This window comes from Nicotiana tabacum, chromosome 2 (assembly GCF_000715075.1).
Source record: "Nicotiana tabacum cultivar K326 chromosome 2, ASM71507v2, whole genome shotgun sequence".
Taxonomy (NCBI): Eukaryota; Viridiplantae; Streptophyta; class Magnoliopsida; order Solanales; family Solanaceae; genus Nicotiana; species Nicotiana tabacum.
This window is the reverse complement of record NC_134081.1, coordinates 22918313-22938390: the sequence shown is the minus strand read 5'-3', so window position 1 is coordinate 22938390 and position 20078 is coordinate 22918313. Positions and strand designations below refer to the sequence as shown.

Sequence of the window (20078 nt, the reverse complement as noted above, 5' to 3'; positions counted from 1 at the left end):
ACAGTTGAATTTTTTACGTGGTTTATAGACACGCGAACTGATTTGATCCAAAAATGATAAAGAAATAAGATTAAAACTAAGACTTAGCAATTAAAATTGAAGAAGATGACAAGCCTGGCTCCAAAAGCGGTGTCTTCGAGGATAGAAATGAGAGCAATGTTGAAGAGCAAATAAAGTTGTTTAATTAAGAGCGAAAATGAAATACAACATATGTTTTGCCAAGAATTTCCTCCCTTACAATGGTTGCTGAGCCTGCTATTTTTAGCTATACCTAGGGAAATAAGATTCTAGGATCAAGCCCCACTTAAATGATAATAAATGAGTCATTGATGAATATGTAACGGCAGGCCATGGATGCAAATATTCTCTGCAACGGCTGCCCATTTAATGTTAGAGAATATTTTTCATTGAATGATATCCGATGGCAAATATTCAACCTGCTCCCTTTGACCACACTCCCTTTGGGATTCACCCGATGTCAATTGCAACAGTTGTTCCCGATACCGATCGTTACTTGATTCGTTTCATACCTGTTTTTGATTCCACGTATCATGCTCTTATTCGACCACTTATTATAAACCAATTTTACCCTATACATTAATAAAACCACACCTCAAACTAGAACCCTTTTAAGCGTTGAGAAGGCGCGGCAATTTAACATCTTTAATTTTTAAGTTTGTAACTTTGCTACCAAAATTTCCACACAAGTTTAAGCTATACTTTTCATATTGAAGTTTCACCAATAAAGTTATGAAGTAGATGTCAAGATGTGAACAACGAAGTCAATGGGTTAGCACGTATGACTTTTATTAGTCTGCCTATGTTCGATTTTCTAACATCTGTACTTTATAATATGTTTCTTAAGGTCCAAGAATCTCCCTTCCACTTATTGGTCTCAAACTTCATGATTTTCGACAGAAACTTTCTAATAAGGAGGACATTGAATCTTTCAACACGCAGACATCAAAACACGTCTTTTGGTGTGTTAGGCATCAAGCCGTCAATTACAACGCAAGAAGCAAACCTATCTCAAATCTAACATGAAAAATCAAATGAATTGCAGCTAAAAGCAGCTACCCTATAGTAGTCGATCGGTTAAGCTAAAGAATCACGACAACAAAATATTAGTCTATTGAGTTTAAGCTTAACATATTGTTAAACATAAAATTAAGATATTTAGGGGTCGTGTCGTAGCAAAAATAATTCTGGATAAAATTTAGTACTGCCTTATCCCTTGTTTGGTTACTTATCCTGGAATAAGAATTAAATATAGTACCAGGATAACTTATACATCTTAGAAGATGAAATAGTAATTCCAAAATAAGTTATCTCAATCCACATGTTAATACAGCATGCCAAACATTCAATACGAAATAATACCAGAATAACTAATCTCAGTCAGTGGCAGACCCAAATGGTGGCTAGCGGGTTCAACTGAACCCGCTTCATAAAAAAATTATACTATGTATATATATAAATTAGGATTAAAGCTGTTTAAATTTTGCATAAATATTTTATTTGAACCTACTTGACAACTACTATTTTACGACTAAATTTATATACTTCTAAGATTGAACCCGTTTCAAAATTTTGGGCCCGCCACTGATCTCAGTATATATAAATAATCTCAGCATAATTAATCGAAGCATAATTTTGTCTTCGAACCAAAGGACCCTTAATTTGTAGAAGTTTAACATAGTTTCTGGACATGTATATCTTAAAGAAACAATTAAAGTTCAAATTCACATTAAAAAGGGTTGACTGTTATTCTCCAAACTAATTTTCATAGACAAGAAATAATAGTAATTTTTATTGGCGAAATATATAAGAATAATTAAAATAAAATAAAAAAGAAAAAAGCAATTCGTGGGATCCACTAACTTGTCCATCAACCTTCGAGCTCCCATCCCATTCCATCTGTGCTCTCCCAAAACAAGAGAAGCCGTCAAAATTCAGCATTGATTCATGCATTAATAGTCTAAACTTTTAAATTTAATAACAGAACATCAAATATAAATATTAATCCCAAAAAATAAAAATAAAAGTTAATAAACTAACTAAGCCGGTGACCAGCCATTTGTATGATTTGCATAGGTCATAACACATCTTGAATTTCTCCTCTCCCTTCCTAAACTCCCTATATAAAGTCAAGAAACCCCTTCATTCAAACTCATCTCACAAACTCACAAAAACAGTTCTCCATTTCTTCTTCAAGTTTTCCAAACAACACAACAAAAAACAAACAAAATCACACCAAAAATAAAAAAGAAAACAAGAAGAAGAAATGGCCTCTTCAATGAAATCATCTTTGATTCTTTTCTTTACCTGTTCCCTTTTCCTCCAAGTTGCTCTTGGTACGTATATCTATATCTAATTTTCTTTTCTTTCATTCACATAAGAGAATTCAGAATTTAGAACGATTGCTTATATGTGCATTGGAAATTTTACATATATTTAGCATGGTTCGACTCGAAAATAATGGATTCAGTTGAACCAATTGAATCGCTCTAGATCCGTTTCTGTTCATGTTCATGCAAAGATTCAATTTTGATGATCATATCAAGCATGTTAACATAATTCACTACTAAAAACCAAGAATTAGCGACAGACAAATTCTGTAGCTAAACAAGAAAATGCCGCTAATCCTTATTTAGCGACAGATTAGCGACCTCTAGAAATTTTGTTAGCTATGATCGATTTAGTGATGGATTAGCGATGAAATTCGTATCTAATTCCATTTTTTTGGAAGTACATATCTTTATAATTTAATTTTTATGTCTAAATATTTTCTTTCTTTATAATAGGGGAGATCATATGTGAGAATTTGCCAACAAATGTTTGTGCATTCTCAATTGCATCATCTGGGAAGAGGTGTTTGTTAGAGAAATCAGCATTAGAAGATGGGAAAAGTGAGTACCAATGCAAGACATCAGAGGTGATAGTTGGAAACATGAGGGAATACATTGAGACAGATGAATGTGTGAATGCATGTGGAGTTGATAGAAACTCTATTGGAATTTCTTCTGATTCTTTGCTTGAGGCTCAGTTTACCTCTAAGCTCTGCTCCCCTGATTGCTACCACAAATGCCCCAATGTTGTTGACCTTTACTTCAACTTGGCTGCCGGAGAAGGTAACCATAGCCTGTCTTATTTTTACACTGTCAGTGTACAAAAGTTAAATTCTTTCCCTTTTACATAATATATGTTCTTCATTTTTAATATTTTGTCCACAAATTTATAAGTTTCATAAGGTTGAAATCTGACATAAGATCTAGCAAAAGAAAAAAGAATACAATTTCAATTGATGTTTTGGCACTCGCACTCCTTTGGTATTAATTTAATACAAAGGCATAAATTGGATAGTTTTTTCAACCCAAATTAGAGTGTTTCTTGTTGAGGTGTGACGTGATTTTTGGATATGAAAAAGAAAAGTTGATTCTTTAAAAGGTAATAATAATGATGCCTTTCTTGCAACATAAAACCTTAAAGTTGAATCAAAGAATTACTATTTTTTTTATCTTAGAAAAACACTATGTGGAACTTAGATTCACAACCTTTTATGATTTTAATACACTCGATCTTTAGACGCCCTCTAGCTTATAATTCAATCTTGAGTTTCTCTTATGGTCAAAAGATTTAACTTTTCTTGCTTCTAAATATGCTTCTTCATCGATTGAATTACTCTTTTGGTCCAGTCGGTAGAATCGGTGAACCACGCGAGCTTGGTAGATGCGTGGGGCAGAAGGCTCGTAGTATCCCCTTTGATTGATCCACCCTTTTCCATACCAACCATGCCCCTTCTCTTTCTCCGATCATAAAGTCCCTTGATCCCTTTATTTTTCTTTCTTCCCTCGAATAAGTAAGACCTTGCTCTTTGGAAGGGCAAAGTGCGTGTTTGAAGTGGCGAAGGCATATGCTAAAGTAAGAAAGTGGATACTTTCTTTTAATAGAAAATTATGGCTCTTATAATAATCTATTTCATTCCATTATTTCAATTGCATTCTATCTCATCATATCACGTCAATTTAGGGCTTTACTAATGTTTAACTTTATTTATTTGGTGAAATGTGCAGGAGTGTACTTGCCAGACCTATGCAAGAAGCAGAGGACCAACCCACACCGTGCCATGATTGAGTTGCAAAGCAGTGGAGCTGCTGAAGATGTTGCTGATGCTCCTGCTCCTTCTCCTCTTTCTTTCTAAATTCTATTTGCACCTTTTTAATTACTATATACATTGTGTTTTTACAAGCAGCTTGTTGTTTGTAAAGAGTTTGCTTTCATTGTTTCTTTGGGTTTGTTGGGATTTTTTTCCGAGATATTCTTGAGTCTATTGTACTCTAATTCTTTTTCCACTGAGAATTGAATAAAGCTTCTACTTCATTTACATGCGACTTCTTGTTTGCTTACTTTACTTTTACCTAGTGTTAATTCCATGTTTGTTATTTCGATCAAATGACAATCCATCAAGTGGCAAATTTACGGAATCATAATTCATAGCAAGTCTTTTTGCATCGATGGCATCACTTGCAATTTTGTATATATACTTAATTTTTAAAAATTCAGTAAAATCCCACGTACATATCGTTTCATAATGTATCGTATAGTTATTTTATTATATTGTATCGTATCATTTGATAAATACAATATTTGGATAAAGTGTATCGTTTGCCGTTATTTCATGATGTCACGTACCAACAATATGAAGAATAAACTTGCAATATTACAAAAAAAAAGGTACGGGATAAAATTATTATATAAAAAGTAGGGTAAATAATTATTTAATAATAATAAATGACAAGATGAGAAAAAGACAAAATAACGACGCGACCACACCAAATCAGTCGTTACGTAAAGGGATATTTTTCGTCGTTATGTAACGATAAATTTAACGATACCATACAACCATAAATAGTTTATGTTGATAATTTTATTGTATTCATTTTCAACCTTTATTTCTAATGTAATTTCCATCTAGGTGCCTATTCATTATTTTGTGGAGGTGTACTAAACCATAGAATCTATTTGCTATTGTTATGTATATAAATCACATTTATTACATAATTGTATGGTCAAAATCCGCCTAAAGACATTCAACGTGAAGAGATGTGGCCAAAAGTAGTTTGGCAGAGGTTGACTAGTAACTGATGAGATTCACCGCCGAGCAGCCAGTCATGGCTGAAATCAAGTATCAGAGGGAGCAGTAACGGACAATTTAGTAATAGGACATTTAAGAGAATATTCCATTGGATATTCTTTATACTTGTAATTTTAGGGTTAATTGGGGGCATGTCCCTATAAATAGAAAGTGAGAGATCAGATGTGGGAGAGATTTTTTTTCCTCTATCAAGAACATTCTTGATAGAGCAGACTCTCGATAGATAAATAAAACGATTATCTTTCTAAAAAGATTCGATTGTTGATTATTCTATATCTTTTATATCAGATCCGATAAAGGCTCGGATATTCTTGTATCTATCTGTCATTCATCATAGTCGGAACAGGAATCATTCACCTCATTCAATATTGGGTGAATCATTCTCCTTATTTACTTTAGTGACATTTATTGTCATTAAATGCTTGATATTTCTCTTCCATTATTGATATCGATACATTACATACACATCTGAAGTTATTATTCTTAGCTAGGCTTAACCCTTTATTAAATATATTTAATTAGTTTAGCCAAAGATAATTATTTTTTGGTCAAACAATTTGGCGCCGTCTGTGGGGGATTTTTCTAGTTAAAATTTTAGTTTCTTCTAGATCTATAACTAGCAAAAAAAAGGACAAAACCCCATGCTTTCTTGTACGCACAGACCTAACATGGCAGGTAACAGAGAAGAAAGGATGAAGGCAGTGGACGACCTCACATATTGGTCTATATAGACGATATGTTGGTCAAATCCATACGGAAAGAAGATCACGTTGACCACTTGAAAGAGTCCTTCGACATACTCAGGCGATACGGTTCAAAGGCTGACCGGCCGCATCGCCGCCCTGTCAAGGTTCATCTCACGGTCGTCTGATAGGTGTCATAAATTTTTCAGCGTACTCAAGAAAGACAATGATCTTCTATAGACATCCGAGTGCGTTCAAGGCCTGGAGGAGTTAAAAGGCTTATCTATCATCACCACCATTGCTCGCCAAAGTAGAACTTGGAGAACGTCTCCTCGTCTACTTCGCCGTATCCGAAGTAGTAGTGAGCGCAGTCTTGGTCCGAGAAGACAAAGGTACGCAATCCCCCATCTATTGCATTAGCAAAACCTTAATCGACGTCGAGACGCGGTACCCTCACCTCGAAAAGCTGGCGTTGGCCTTGGTCGTAGCTTCACGAAAGCTTAGACCCTACTTTCAGTGCCACCCCATCTCGGTAGTCACAACTTTCCCCTTGAGAAGTATTTTACATAAGATATCGGGAAGATTGGCTAAGTGGGCTATATAATTGAGCGAGCATGATATCACGTATCAACCACAGACTGCGATAAAATCACAAGTCCTCGCCGACTTTATCGCCGACTTCAGCGCAAAAATAATGCCTGAAGTAGCAAAAGAAGCCGCCCATGCTTCCCCGCAAACACAAGATCAATGGATTTTGTACACCGATGGCGCCTCCAATGCATCAGGGTCCGGACTGGGACACGTACTCGAGGTCCCAACAAGCGAAATAAATCACCAGTCCATAAGGTGTTAGGACATGATTAACAATGAGGCCAAGTATGAGGCCGTGATTGCAGGATTAAGGCTAGCACTCAAGTATGGAGCGAGGCAGGTCATCCTATGCTGTGACTCACACCTCGTCGTCAACCGAGTCACATGGACTTTCCAGATCAAAGAGCAAAGGCTGCAAAAGTACCAAGCCGAAATCTGCAAATTACTGCCTGAGTTTGATGAATATCAGCTCGACCAAATCCCTCGAGCACAAAACACCGAAGCCGACGGCCTCGCCAAATTAGTGGCAGCCGCCAAAAGTATCATCGGCGAAGGAAACATGGTCATCATCCACTCGTCGCTAGATCAAATTGAGGTAAGGACTATAAATCTAAATTGGGACTAGCACAACCGTATTATTACATACTTGCAGGACGGCGTACTTCCAGATGATAAAAAAGAAGCCAAGAAACTTCGGATGCAATCATCCAGGCACAACATCATCCAGAACGATATGTACAAGAGGACGTGCGGCGGCCCCTAGCAAAATGCTTGGGCCCAAATCAAACTCGTCGTGTCCTAGAAGAAGTCCACGAAGGCCACTGCGGGGCTCATTCCGGCAACTGAGCTCTGGTCAGATGCCTCATACGAACAAGATATTACTGGCCTACTATGAAAAAAAAGGTTGCGGACTTCGTAAAAAGATGCGAGCAATGCCAAAAATACGCCCCAATGATCCACCAAGCGGGCGAGCAACTCCACTCGGCCATTTCCCCATGGCCTTTCATCAAGTGGGGGATGGACATCGTCGGCCCCCTCCCTACAGGACGAGGTAACGTACGTTTTCTTTTAGTTTTGACTGACTATTTTTCTAAATGGGTAGAAGCGGGAGCATTCGCTCAGATACGCAAACAGGAAGTGATCACCTTCGTATGAAAAATATTGTGTGCCGCTTCGGCCTTCCCAAAGAGATCAGTTGCGACAATGGACCCCGATTTACTGGAAAAAAAGTCGCCAAATTTTTTGAGAAAAAGGTTGGCCGAGCTCTTCGAGAAGTGGCATATCAAAAGAATACTCTCTACCCCATACCATCATGCGGGCAATGGGCAAGCGGAGTCCTCCAATAAATCAATACTGAACATCATGAAGAAAAAGCTCGAGGACACTAAGGGACTTCAGCCAGAAGTGCTATGGGCATACCGCACAACGCCAAAGACGAGCACAGGGGAAACGCCCTACTCGTTAGTCTGGGACTGACGCAGTAATACAAGTCAAAGTCGAAGAGCCCAATTCGAGATACTCCCATGAGAGCGGGCCGAGAAACGACGAAAATAGAAGGCAAGACCTCAACGAAGTCGAAGTACGGACAAGAAAAAGGCATGGTTCATTGCTCAACCTCTCGACATATCTCCAGGTCGCCCAATGAAGGGACTACATAGACCGGGACTGGAATGCCAGCCCAAAAAATATGTAAATTTCTCTAAGTATTGAGCAAAACATATGTACATCTACCCGACCCACGGCCGCAATTGAACAAACTACATTCGACCTCGTTCGAATTAAAAAGCATTCAACCTCGTTCGATTTAAACAACATTTGACCTTGTTCGAATTAAAAGTCATTCGACCTCGTTCGAATTAAACAACATTCGACCTCATTCGAATTAAAAGACATTTGGCCTTGTTCGAATTAAACAACATTCGGCCTTGTTCGAATTAAACAACATTTGACCTCGTTTGAATTAAAAGACATTCGACCTCGTTCGAATTAAAAAGCATTCGACCTAGTTCGAATTAAACAACATTCGGCCTCGTTTTGATTAAAAGACATTCGGCCTCGTTTGAATTAAATAGCATTCGACCCCGTTCGAATTAAACAACATTCTACTTCGTTCGAATTAAAAGACATTCGACCTCGTTCGAATAAAACAACATTCGACCTCGTTCGAATTAAAAGACATTCGGCCTCGTTCGAATTAAACAACATTCGAGCTTGTTCGAATTAAGCTGCATTCGACCTCGTTCGAATTAAAAACATTTGACCTCGTTCGAATTAAACAACATTCGATCTCGTTTTAATTAAAAGACATTTGACCTCGTTCGAATTAAATAACATTCAACCTCGATCGAATTAAACAACATTCAATCTCGTTCGAATTAAAAGACATTCGACCTCGTTCGAATTAAACAACATTCGACCTCGTTCGAATTAAACAACACTCGACCTCGTTCGAACTAAAAGTCATTCGACCTCGTTCGAATTAAAAAGCATTCGACCTCGTTCGAATTAAATAACATTCGAACTCATTCGAATTAAAAGACATTTGGCCTTGTTCGAATTAAACAACATTCGGCCTCGTTCGAATTAAACAACATTCGACCTCGTTCGAATTAAAAGACATTCGACCTTGTTCGAATTAAAAAGCATTCGACCTAGTTCGAATTAAACAACATTCGGCCTCGTTCTGATTAAAATACATTCGGCCTCGTTCGAATTAAACAGCATTCGACCCCGTTCGAATTAAACAACATTCTACTTCGTTCGAATTAAAAGACATTCGACCTCGTTCGAATTAAACAACATTCGACCTCGTTCGAATTAAAAGACATTCGGCCTCGTTCGAATTAAACAACATTCGAGCTCGTTCGAATTAAGCTACATTCGACCTCGTTCGAATTAAAAACATTTGACCTCGTTCGAATTAAACAACATTCAATCTCGTTTTAATTAAAAGACATTTGACCTCGTTCGAATTAAACAACATTCGACCTCGTTCGAATTAAGCAACACTCGACCTCGTTCGAACTAAAAAAAATTCGACCTCGTTCGAATTGGACAAACGCTCGACCCCGTTCAAATCAAATAACATTGACCTCGTTTGAATTAAAAAAGACATTCGACCTCGTTCGAATTAAAAAATATTTGACCTCGTTCAAATTAAACAACATTTGACCTCGTTCGAACAAAAAAAACATTCGACCTCGTTCGAATTGGACAAACGCTCGACCTCGTTGGAATCAAATAACATCGACCTCACTTGAATTTGCATTCGGCTTCGTTCAGATCAACTGTGGCTTATATCTTCACTCAAATTATGCTTATACGGCCCTCGACTATTTTTAGGTTTAGGTTACATTCGACCTCGCTTATATTAACAAAGTTACATTTCAAATCAAGCTCCGACTATGCTTAACTTCGTTAGACAACACTTAATCGTCCCCAGATCACGACTACTAAGTACGGCGTTTGAACTCGTTCAAATGTACAAATCGAGCTTCTACAGCTAAAAGCAGCCAAATGGCAGAATTAAGGAAATGATCGTACAAGACCGAACAGATAAAAGATTCAGAAACAAGCAACAAAAATAGCATTTCAAACTTCAAAAATATTCTTTACAAGGGCTAAACAGACGCCCACAAAAATATGTACATATTACAAATCAAAGGGATAACTACTCTCCACCCGACCCAGCATCGCCATCTTCATCATCGCCATCAGGATATTCATCCTCGTACCAGGCATCCTGCTCAATCCCATCTAGATCCTCCTCGCCATCGATGGTCCCCAGTATAGCAGGGTCGTAGCCACAGGCGATCCGAGTTATACGCACTTTGGCACGAGAATCCTCAAAATTAGCCTAAGGAACTCTCCCCGTTGTCATCATATCTCTGAATATGTCTAGCTAGGCCTCAGCATGGATCCACTTTTCATATAAATCCCGCGAAACATCAGGATAAGCAGAAGTGTGAGAGGAGGATGATTGAGCCAACAACTGCACCTTCTCGACCTCGAGAGTGACGATTTGGTCACCAAGGTTCGAGACCTCTTTTTCTAGCCCCCCGATTTGCTCGTCAAGCCGCTCTTCCCTAAGCCTGGCCGTCTCCAAATCGTTTGCCCGCTCAGACCGAAGGATGCGGATTTCATCCCCCAAAGCCTTCGCCTTTGTTAAAGCCACCAACCGAGAAAACTTGGCCTTCTCCAAATCCGTCGTCTTCTCAGCGACCTCATCACTTAAAGCATCGGCCCTGACCGAACATTGCTCGAGTTCGGCCCGCAGAAATACCACTTGGGCTTGAAGATCCGTGCATTCGGCCTCAACTCCCTTTCTCATTTCGAGCTCATCTTCTTTGTCCCTAAGCGCCCATTCAAGGATGTTGCATTTACCGATGACTCTCATTAGCTTATCGTCTTTCTGCTTCATCTCGTCCCTGATGGATCGGAAGTCACCGCTCTCACCAAATCGCCTACAGATCTCGTGATGCTTGTTGCAGTATTCACGATACTTACTTGCCATCTTCTTGAAAATGGTTTTATGCCTCTCTTCTCGGCGAGCACTCTCAGCCTCTAAGATAATTGTCTAAAGAAAAAAGGGGAAGAAAATCAGTTTATCGATAATAGTGCACAAGACATAAAAACTACCAAGGTCGGAAGATTTACCCTAAGGGCGAGGCTGGCTATACTCGACGACAGGGTGGCATCGTTCAACTTCTCGAGGGTCTTGCCCTCCACATCAGAGCAAAGGGGACCTAAGGAAGGGGCCACATTTTCAGTGTTCACCAGTAGGTCGCGGTCCATGGGGACCACAATGGTACGAGTGGACCCTTCCAACATCACTTCCACTCGAGTGAACCACTCGCTCAGCATCCGCAACTCATCGAGATCAATATCAGAACATGTTTCGTAGCCGTCCTCGGCAATACCTTTGCCTCTGACCTCGGCCGACGAGGGAACATCAACAGGTACCGAGGATGATGGATCACTTCTCGGTACGTTGTCACCGGCCTCCACGGACGTTCCTCCAACTTCAACCCCAACTCTAGGAAAGGGCGCACCTTCCACAACTCTTGTTGATAGTGAAACTCCACATGACGGATTCGCGTCTCTTTCAGGTACAACAATGGTCGGCTCATAGTCATCCCTTATAGAGTCTACTACTCGAACAGTACCATCGCCAACATCCACCAATCTCCTTTTTGTGGATTCAAATCTTCCCCGCTTGACGATGACTCATCCACTAAATGTAGCACAAGAAAAGTCTATGTCCCAGATGCTCATGTCGCCGATGGCTGAGCTGATCTCGCCAAAACTGGATATCAAACGGAGGTAGACAACCTGGCAGGATTGGTCGTAGTAGCAGTTGAAACAGATTCTATTGTGGCAGCCTCCTGGCGGAACGCAAGAGTAGGAGCTCTCGGCTTCCTCGGACCTCCCCGTACTGAACAAGAGAGAGAAAAGGTCGGAATCAACCCCTACAAAGATATAAGGCGACCTATCAGAAAAATTCAATAATGAAGACGAGCAAGCTTACCGAAAAATTTAGGTCCAAACTTATTGCGGAAGACCGACCATTCGCGAATCCCCACTATATGAGGAAGGACTCGGCTAACCCACTCGTGAATATTCTCGACCAAAGGAGGGGGTTCAGCCTCCGCTACATAAAAGGAGATAAGATACAGTACAACCAAGGTGACCAGCACAAAATGTAATAGAGGAAAAGGTAAGAAAGGAACTTACGAGCATAGTTCCAAAGCTCAGGAAACCCGTTTGCATTTGCCACCACATCCTCAGTTCTGACATAGAAGTAGTTAAGCCAAAACTGGCGGTTGGCCTTGTCATCCATTTTTACCACAAGACACTTGTTGCCCCGGTGGCAAAGATGCAACATCGTCCCCTTGTAAAAACTGGGGACGAAGAGATGCATCAAGTGACAGATGGCCAACTCGACCTCGGCCAACTCCGCGAACTTCAAAATCATGCGGATGAGCTTGTAAATATAAGGGGGAGTTGAGCCGGGCACAACCGGTAGTAGCGGCAAAATTCCTCGGCTATGGGAAATATAGGAAAAGAATAACCTACGAATAAGGGGTATGCATAGAAGGCGTAGTATCCAGGGCGATGTATTTGCACCACGTCGTGCCCCGCAGGTAAAAGGTCTATGTGGGCGAAAATTTTGAACTTAGCCCTAAACTCGGCAATGGCCTTATTTGTCATCAACGACTCCAAGATTTCGAGGTCATCTTCAGGCATCTTTGAGAAGTCAGACCTAGCCTTCTCCTAAGGGGGAATTATTTCCTCCACCGTGGGAAAGTTGTCATCTTCAGCAACCATGGCCACCCCACCATCGCGAGGAGGCATGCAAACAGCCAAGGGGGTAGGATCAGGTACTCCCCCTGAATTAATTGTATTAACCATTTTTGCTCGTTTTTATATGGAGAAGACGCAAGCACAAAAAATATATGAGTGGCCGAAGTTATCCGAACCGGTGAAAATAGGGACGTAAGAATAAAGGTAACAAAAGCAAGAACAATGTAAGTAGGAAGGAAGAGATGAAGATTCAGTGTTTGAAAAGCACAAAAAATCAGGCAAAAGGTCTTGAATTCCTATTTATAGGTACCCGGGCACCACGATCGAGAATACAAACCGTCGATGCCCAGCACGGATGTCGAAACGATAGAGGCATGGGAAATGATGCAATACATCGAGAAAACGCGTAATAATGACGCGTGGTATCGTGATGTCATTCTGAATCGACGTAACGATAAGTTATGGTTCACGAAATGCCACGTTATCATCTCGCCAAGAGCGTTACTATTCGACCCGCTCGCCTAAAATCTCTCAACTACGACTAGCGAAGTCCATTCATCGAGGTCGTCCGAAAGGCGACCCCAATAAGCGGAGGGACTAACTCTATGGGTCAAAATCCGCCTAAAGACATTCAACGTGAAGAGATGTGGCCAAAAGTAGTTTGGCCGAGGTCGACTAGTAACTGTGATGGGATTTACCGCCGAGCAGCCAGTCATGGCCGAGATCAAGTATCAGAGGGAGCAGTAACAACCAGTTTAGTAATAGGACATTTAAGAGAATATTCCATTGGATATTCATTATACTTGTACTTTTAGGGTTAATTGGGGGCATGTCTCTGTAAATAGAAAGTCAGAGATCAGATGTGGGAGAGATTTTTTTCCTCTATCAAGAACATTCTTGGTAGAGCAGACTCTCGATAGATAAATAAAAAGATTATCTTTCTAAAGATATTCGATTGTTGATTGTTCTATATCTTTTATATCAAATCCGAGAAAGGCTCGGATATTCTTGTATCTATATGTCATTCATCATAGTCGGAACAGGAATCATTCACCTCATTCAATATTGGGTGAATCATTCTCCTTATTTACTTTAGTGTCATTTATTGTCATTAAATGCTTGATATTCCTCTCTATTTCATACACATCTGAAGTTATTATTATTAGCTAGGTTTAACCCCTTATTAAATATATTTAATTAGTTTAGCCAACGATAATTATTTTTTGGTCAAACAATAACAAACTCACAAAATTTCAATTATTTTCTCAATGAAATTTATATCCAAATCAACTACAGTTTCATTTTGTTTCTCGATTTCAATCAAATATTGTCCAAACACCTACTAAAATTACACCGCTTTGACCATGGAACAATGGCACTTAGCAGACGTTTGGACATAAATTTCAAGATTTTTTTTCAAATTTAGAATTTCACTAAAATTTGATTTGAAGGTGAAGTTGTGTTTGGTTATAATTTTTGCAACATATTTGGATGTAATGTTTTCAAAACCATGAAACATAATTTATACCCCACAATTTATAAAAAAAAAATATCAAAACCACCCAGACTTGAATATCCTACTTGAAACAAACAATCAAACATCTTGATGGTTTAACTGTACGAACAATCCCTAATAGAAGTTGTAGTGGCCCCTTTAGGTAAAAGTATAAATTGTAGATCTCAACAGTGTATATCAAAATATAGTCCAAAGCCACTCAATCAGATGGTGGGTAGTTGCAGGTGTTACCTAGGTTTAATAACTGATTGGGGTCCTTTTATAAATTTAAAAAATATAGGGTAAATTTGTAAAATTTAAAAATACCAACTTTCCAATTTTTCAATTGAAAAACTGGTTCTCAACAGTTTTTCAAATTCGAAAATGCTTCTTCAAGTTGAATTTGAAAAAATATAAAATTTTCATAACCAAACATTGTTTTGAAATTATTTTTTTTGAAAAAAGGAAAATTTTCTTATGTCCAAACAGCTCTTAATGTAAAATTTTACAAGGATAAAAAGAGAAAAATAGAAGTTAACCAAAGACATGCCTTGACTTGCTATACCTACCTTTTTGCTGTTTTGCAGTTGCACTATAGGCGGGTACTCAAAACTACACAAACATCAAATTCAAAACGCCCTTCAACCCAAAAAAGAGAAAATAATTAAAAACCCAAAAACAAAAACGAAAAAACAGTTGTACTACTAAAGAAAAAATTCAAAAATGGAAAACAATATCCTGGAAAATCTTGAAGGTTGTTACGGCGGCGGAAGTGGCGACGCCGACGGTAGCGTCGGCGGAGACGACGAGGAAGCGTTGATGCTGGAAGATGGAAGTGGAAGCAGTGATAGAAAGAAAACAGCAGACCGTGTAAAAGGACCGTGGTCACCTGAAGAAGATGCTATACTTAGTCGTTTAGTAAGTAATTTTGGGGCGAGGAATTGGAGTTTGATCGCCCGAGGAATTCCCGGTAGATCGGGTAAATCGTGTCGCCTAAGATGGTGTAATCAGCTTGACCCCGCTGTTAAACGCAAACCCTTCTCCGGTAACTTTCAACTGCCATGTTTTTCTTTTTTCTTTTTTAATTTGTGTGTGTGTGACCATTTGGTGAAATGGTTTTATTTTTTATATGGAAATTTAGTTTCTACTTGTGTCTTTTGTACAGCATTGATGTTTAGTTCGAGCAAAGTTTGGATTTTTAACCTGAGGTTAATAAAATCTTGAACAGAAGGTATTGACCATAGTTGTGTATTTTGATAAATGTGGTTTTGTAGTGTATATTTTTAGTTCAAGCAAAGTTTGGATGTTTAACCTGGATCAAGATTAAAGTTTGGATTTTTAAACTGAGGGCATTAAAATACTGAACAGAAGGTATTCACCATAGTTGAGTATTCTGGTGAAATGTAGTTTCTACTTGGTGATTTCTTTTTTTGTGTGTGTGTGATCATTTGGTAAAAAGGTTTTATTTCTGATACTAAAATTTTGGTTTCTACTAATGTGTTTTTGTACAGCATTGATGCTTAAATTTAGGAAAGTAGTTTTTTTTAAAAAAATCTGGGTCAGGAAGTTTGGATTTTTTAAGCTGATGGAAGTAAAATACTGAACAGAAAGTCTTGAGCATAGTTGAGTATACTGCAATTTAGTTTGTACTTGTGTTTTTGTGTAGCATTAGACTTTCTATTCGAGCAAAGTTTGGGTTTTTAACCTGAGGTAAAAAAGATTAATGTTTGCATTTTGGACTGGGGTTCTTTTTTTTATCTTAATGAGACTGAAATGAAGTCTTGAACAGAAGTTATTAACCATAGTTGAGTATTCTGGTAAAATGTAGTTTGGACTTATAATTTTCTAGTGTACTGGTTTTAGTTCGAGTATAGTTCAGATTTTTCTGGGGGTGGTCAAAACTAATGTTTGGATTTTCAATCTGAGGTCAGAAGAATCTTGAACAGAAGATAGTAAGCATAGTTGACTGTTCTGGCAAAATGTAGTTTCCACTTGTGATTTTGTATTTAATTGATGTTTAGTTCAAGCAAAGTTTGGATTTTCAACCTGAGGTTAATGGATTCTTGAACAAAAGGTATTGACCATGGTTGCGTATTTAGGTGAAATGTATTCCACTTGTGATTTTGTAGTGTATTGATGTTTAGTTCGAACAAGATTTGGATTTTTAGTTTGTGTCAAAATTTAAGTTCTAATTTTCAGCTTAAGGTCAATAAAATCCTAACAGAAGGTATTAACCGCACTTGATAATTCTAATGATCTTTAGATTGGGAAATTATGTAGTCATAAGCTGAATTACCTTGATGTGAAGATTGGATCAGGGTTTGATGCAGTTAACGACGTCCAAATGCCTTCAGGTTTAAGTTATGGATCATTCAAGTGATCATCTATGCCACATGCATTTTTGACATGTAAAACAGACTGTTATTTCCATTCTTTTGGTTCCTTTTCCTATACGTCTTGGAGAAAGAAGAAACGAAATAGAGTCAACAACATATTTATAGACCGGGAAGGAAATCCCAAAAACATATTGACAGTGCTTGAAAAATTAAAAGATCGGTGTTATTTTGTGATTAAAAGGTACATAAAGTAGAGCTCTACTTAGCGTGGTTAAATTTGAAAGGTACGAGTGTAAATCTTCTCAAAATCCTCAAAATCCTAACTTATGTACGCTACTTTCCTTACACAAGAGTTCAGTAGTGCTGTTTTACAGTGGAACTGGTGTAAATTTAAGGGAGAAAAGCAAGGGTGGTTTTCAGAGACCCTGCCTGTCAAATCCTAAATCTAGAAACAGGATAATGAAGAATCTGAATGATGATGACAGTCTGAAGTGCATAAGTGCAACCTCAAAAATGGTTGAACTTGCACTTGTATTTTCATCCCCAGCTAGTCTTTGTGTCCTGATAATTATAAGGTTTGTGCTCATTTCAACTCTATTCAAGCTGAAAATACTCATGACATGATCAAGGGGTTTTAGCAGATCAGCCGCACTCAAGTCCAAGTATCTTTACCACTGTGACTGGCCATGTGACCCCGTTACCCCCATTCTCGAGAAGTAGACAATGATCGTTAAGAATAGCTCACCTTTAGAGAAGACTAAAGTATTTCTTAAGAGAAATCCTAGTAGTGAGATTGCAGAAGGACTTCATTTTCAGTTAACCAGCCATTTCTTTTTGAATCGCTTTGCGCCTTACTGTCCAAAGAGTACACTTCATTGAAATTTCTTTGAGTCATCCATTCAAAGCGAGGCCCCTCACTTTGCAACTCTTTATTGCTCTAAGCGTCGAAACGATCACATCTAAATACTGACTAAAACTTGACTACGGATAGGTTGCAACAAATTAGTGAACAAGGTTATGATGCCTTTGCTGGTTCTTCTCAGCCTCTATTACTTTTTACAGCCTTCCTCTATTCTATGCAAATTTCAAAGTTTTTAAGATTTTAACTTACTTAACATGTTAAAATTCAAAATTTTGAGATGATGTTTTTCAGCAAACTACCTTTTCAATAATCATTCTAATGTTTTCTACCTCTCTCCCAACCATATGGTGTCACACAAAATGGACAAAAGAAGTATTTTTGTTTCTTTGACTCTTAACTGAAAGCAGTGGTCTGTGTAATAACAGTTTATTTTGCAATTTAGAAAATTATATGTGGGGTTATTTAGAAGCTAATAATACCGACCAACAGACATGCTGGTTATTGACCACTTCTCCTATGCTAAGTTGGGTTGGGAAGTAAAAGAGGGAGTGCACGGGCTACTTTCCTATTTGTTTGAGGAGGGAAAACAAAAGTGTCGAAGTTGCATCTTCTCTACAGTGGGGACTTAGGTCCTTCCCCGTGGTTAACAATTAAACCTCTTAGCATCTATAATACTTGCTGTGAAATGTGGCGTTCTGCATATATGTGAAGATTTGGTGCTGTGCTACATCAAACTAGATATACTTCTTAGTTTCCAGCTGTTTCACCCATAGCTTCTGATCCTAAGAAGCAATTATCGTTATTCAAGCTTACACAATACAACTAGCTGGTGAATGAAACTAACAATTCTGCCACTCTTGACAGATGAAGAAGATCGGATTATCCTTCAGGCCCATGCTGTTCATGGGAACAAATGGGCATCAATTGCAAGGCTTTTGCCAGGTAGAACAGATAATGCTATTAAAAATCATTGGAATTCAACCTTGAGGCGCCGCTGTGCCGAACTTGGTAAGTTAAGAAGTGACTCCAGCAATGTTCCGGAAGACGTTAGTGCAGAAAAATCAAAAGCATCCTCTGAGGAAACCCAATCATGTGGAGATGTGAATTCTTCGAGAGCTATAGAAGGAAAAGATGTTAGCTCTCACGAAAACCAAGAAGATAATCACTATGATGATAAGACCCGTGAAGAAATTCAACGGAGTGATGTAGCAAATGATCCTCCTACTCTCTTCCGTCCTGTGGCTCGTATAAGTGCTTTTAGCGTATATGGTTCTATGAATGTCCCAGAAACCCAACTGCAAACTCCAAGGCTAACTCCTATCCAAGCGCCGGATCTTGGGGTAAGCAAGTTGCTTGAAGGAGCTTTCACTGAGAGATTAGTGCCTCACCAGTGCGGCCATGGTTGTTTTGGCAATGCCAGTCAGGAAAACAACGGAAGTTCATTGTTGGGACCTGAGTTTGTTGACTACGCAGAGCCTCCATTAATCTCAAGCCATGAGTTGGCTACATTAGCCACAGAGATAAGTAATGTTGCTTGGTGTAAAAGTGGGTTGGAAAACAGCAGCATCGAGGTTATATTCAATCCAGCAACCAGGGGAACGCGTGGTACCTCTCACTTGCCAAGCAGACCATTCTAATCTTTCAAATAAGTAACCATATAAATATTACTTGGAAATAATGATGGATCTAGTGTCAGAGACAAATAGGGACAGCTACCATGGAGTTGATTTATTGAATTCTTATTTGGAATATGAAGTATAGGATAAAGAGAAGAAGCTGGGTACCTGATTAAGTTAGTTTAGAAACTGAACTCTGGTTGAAAAGGGTGTATATGATTTATTTTCCCTTAGGCCTTCATTTATGAGAGGTGTTGGAGAATTTTTCTTAACCTAGTTAGATGAATCCAATTTTATGATTTGAAACTAATATGTTGTATTTTAACAACAATGATGATTTTTTAAGAGTGTGGTTCCTTGTTCCCTTAACTTATCGTCCTCAAAAATTGTATCAGTAATGAGGTATTAGCCCAGTTGGAGATGGCACAAGGAAAGAGACAGTAAATTCTTGTATTTCAGCAGCTTCTGGTAAAGTATCTAGACATAATGTCCTCTCTTCTATATCAGTTTACTTTGTGGGGGTGATTTTGTATGAACTTCAAATCACAGAAATGAGTCAATCTTCTCACTTTTGGACAATGGCTACTTCCTCTCTGGACTCTGATTAGTTTCTTTTGTTTGTACATTTCTGCTTTTGCAGCTGTTACCATAGGGACGGACGCTGGTCTTGCAATTATTGGAACTTCAGTGTTAGTGGCATTGTATATGTATAATTATATATTCTTGTTGCTGGCTACTTGCTGTATTATCCACTAATTGAAGGTTAAAGCAATTATTATTATTGCAAAAAGGGAGGTCTCAATACAATGATAGAATTGGTTATCCAAGTATTATGTGAATAAGCCAGAAGTTAGATCTGAGAAGCTATGTTGTGCGGAATCTCCAAACAGCTATCGCACCCATCGACATTTTTGGAAAGCCCGAGCAACGCAGCTGAGAAATGACAATTCTTTATTGTAAAGACTAACAAAAACACCACCACAGACACAGATCCACTGGTACCATGAAAGCAAAAGAAATCTGTCTGTTGTATTATT

General features: G+C 38.5%; 2 protein-coding genes across 2 annotated transcripts; both read left to right on the top strand.

Annotated features, from left to right (window-relative positions):
- Window positions 1–2165: 2165 nt before the first annotated feature.
- Window positions 2166–4384, top strand: LOC107774947 (uncharacterized). The gene is made up of 3 exons (XM_016594614.2): window positions 2166–2354; window positions 2805–3131; window positions 4074–4384. Exons 1-3 carry the CDS (start codon window positions 2285–2287, stop codon window positions 4199–4201), a joined length of 525 nt encoding a protein of 174 aa, XP_016450100.2. The 5' UTR covers window positions 2166–2284; the 3' UTR covers window positions 4202–4384.
- A 10432-nt stretch (window positions 4385–14816) lies between these two features.
- On the top strand, window positions 14817–19830 carry LOC107774948 (transcription factor MYB1-like). The gene is made up of 3 exons (XM_016594616.2): window positions 14817–15272; window positions 18290–19509; window positions 19682–19830. Exons 1-2 carry the CDS (start codon window positions 14951–14953, stop codon window positions 19060–19062), a joined length of 1095 nt encoding a protein of 364 aa, XP_016450102.1. The 5' UTR covers window positions 14817–14950; the 3' UTR covers window positions 19063–19509; window positions 19682–19830.
- The last annotated feature ends 248 nt before the right edge of the window (window positions 19831–20078 follow it).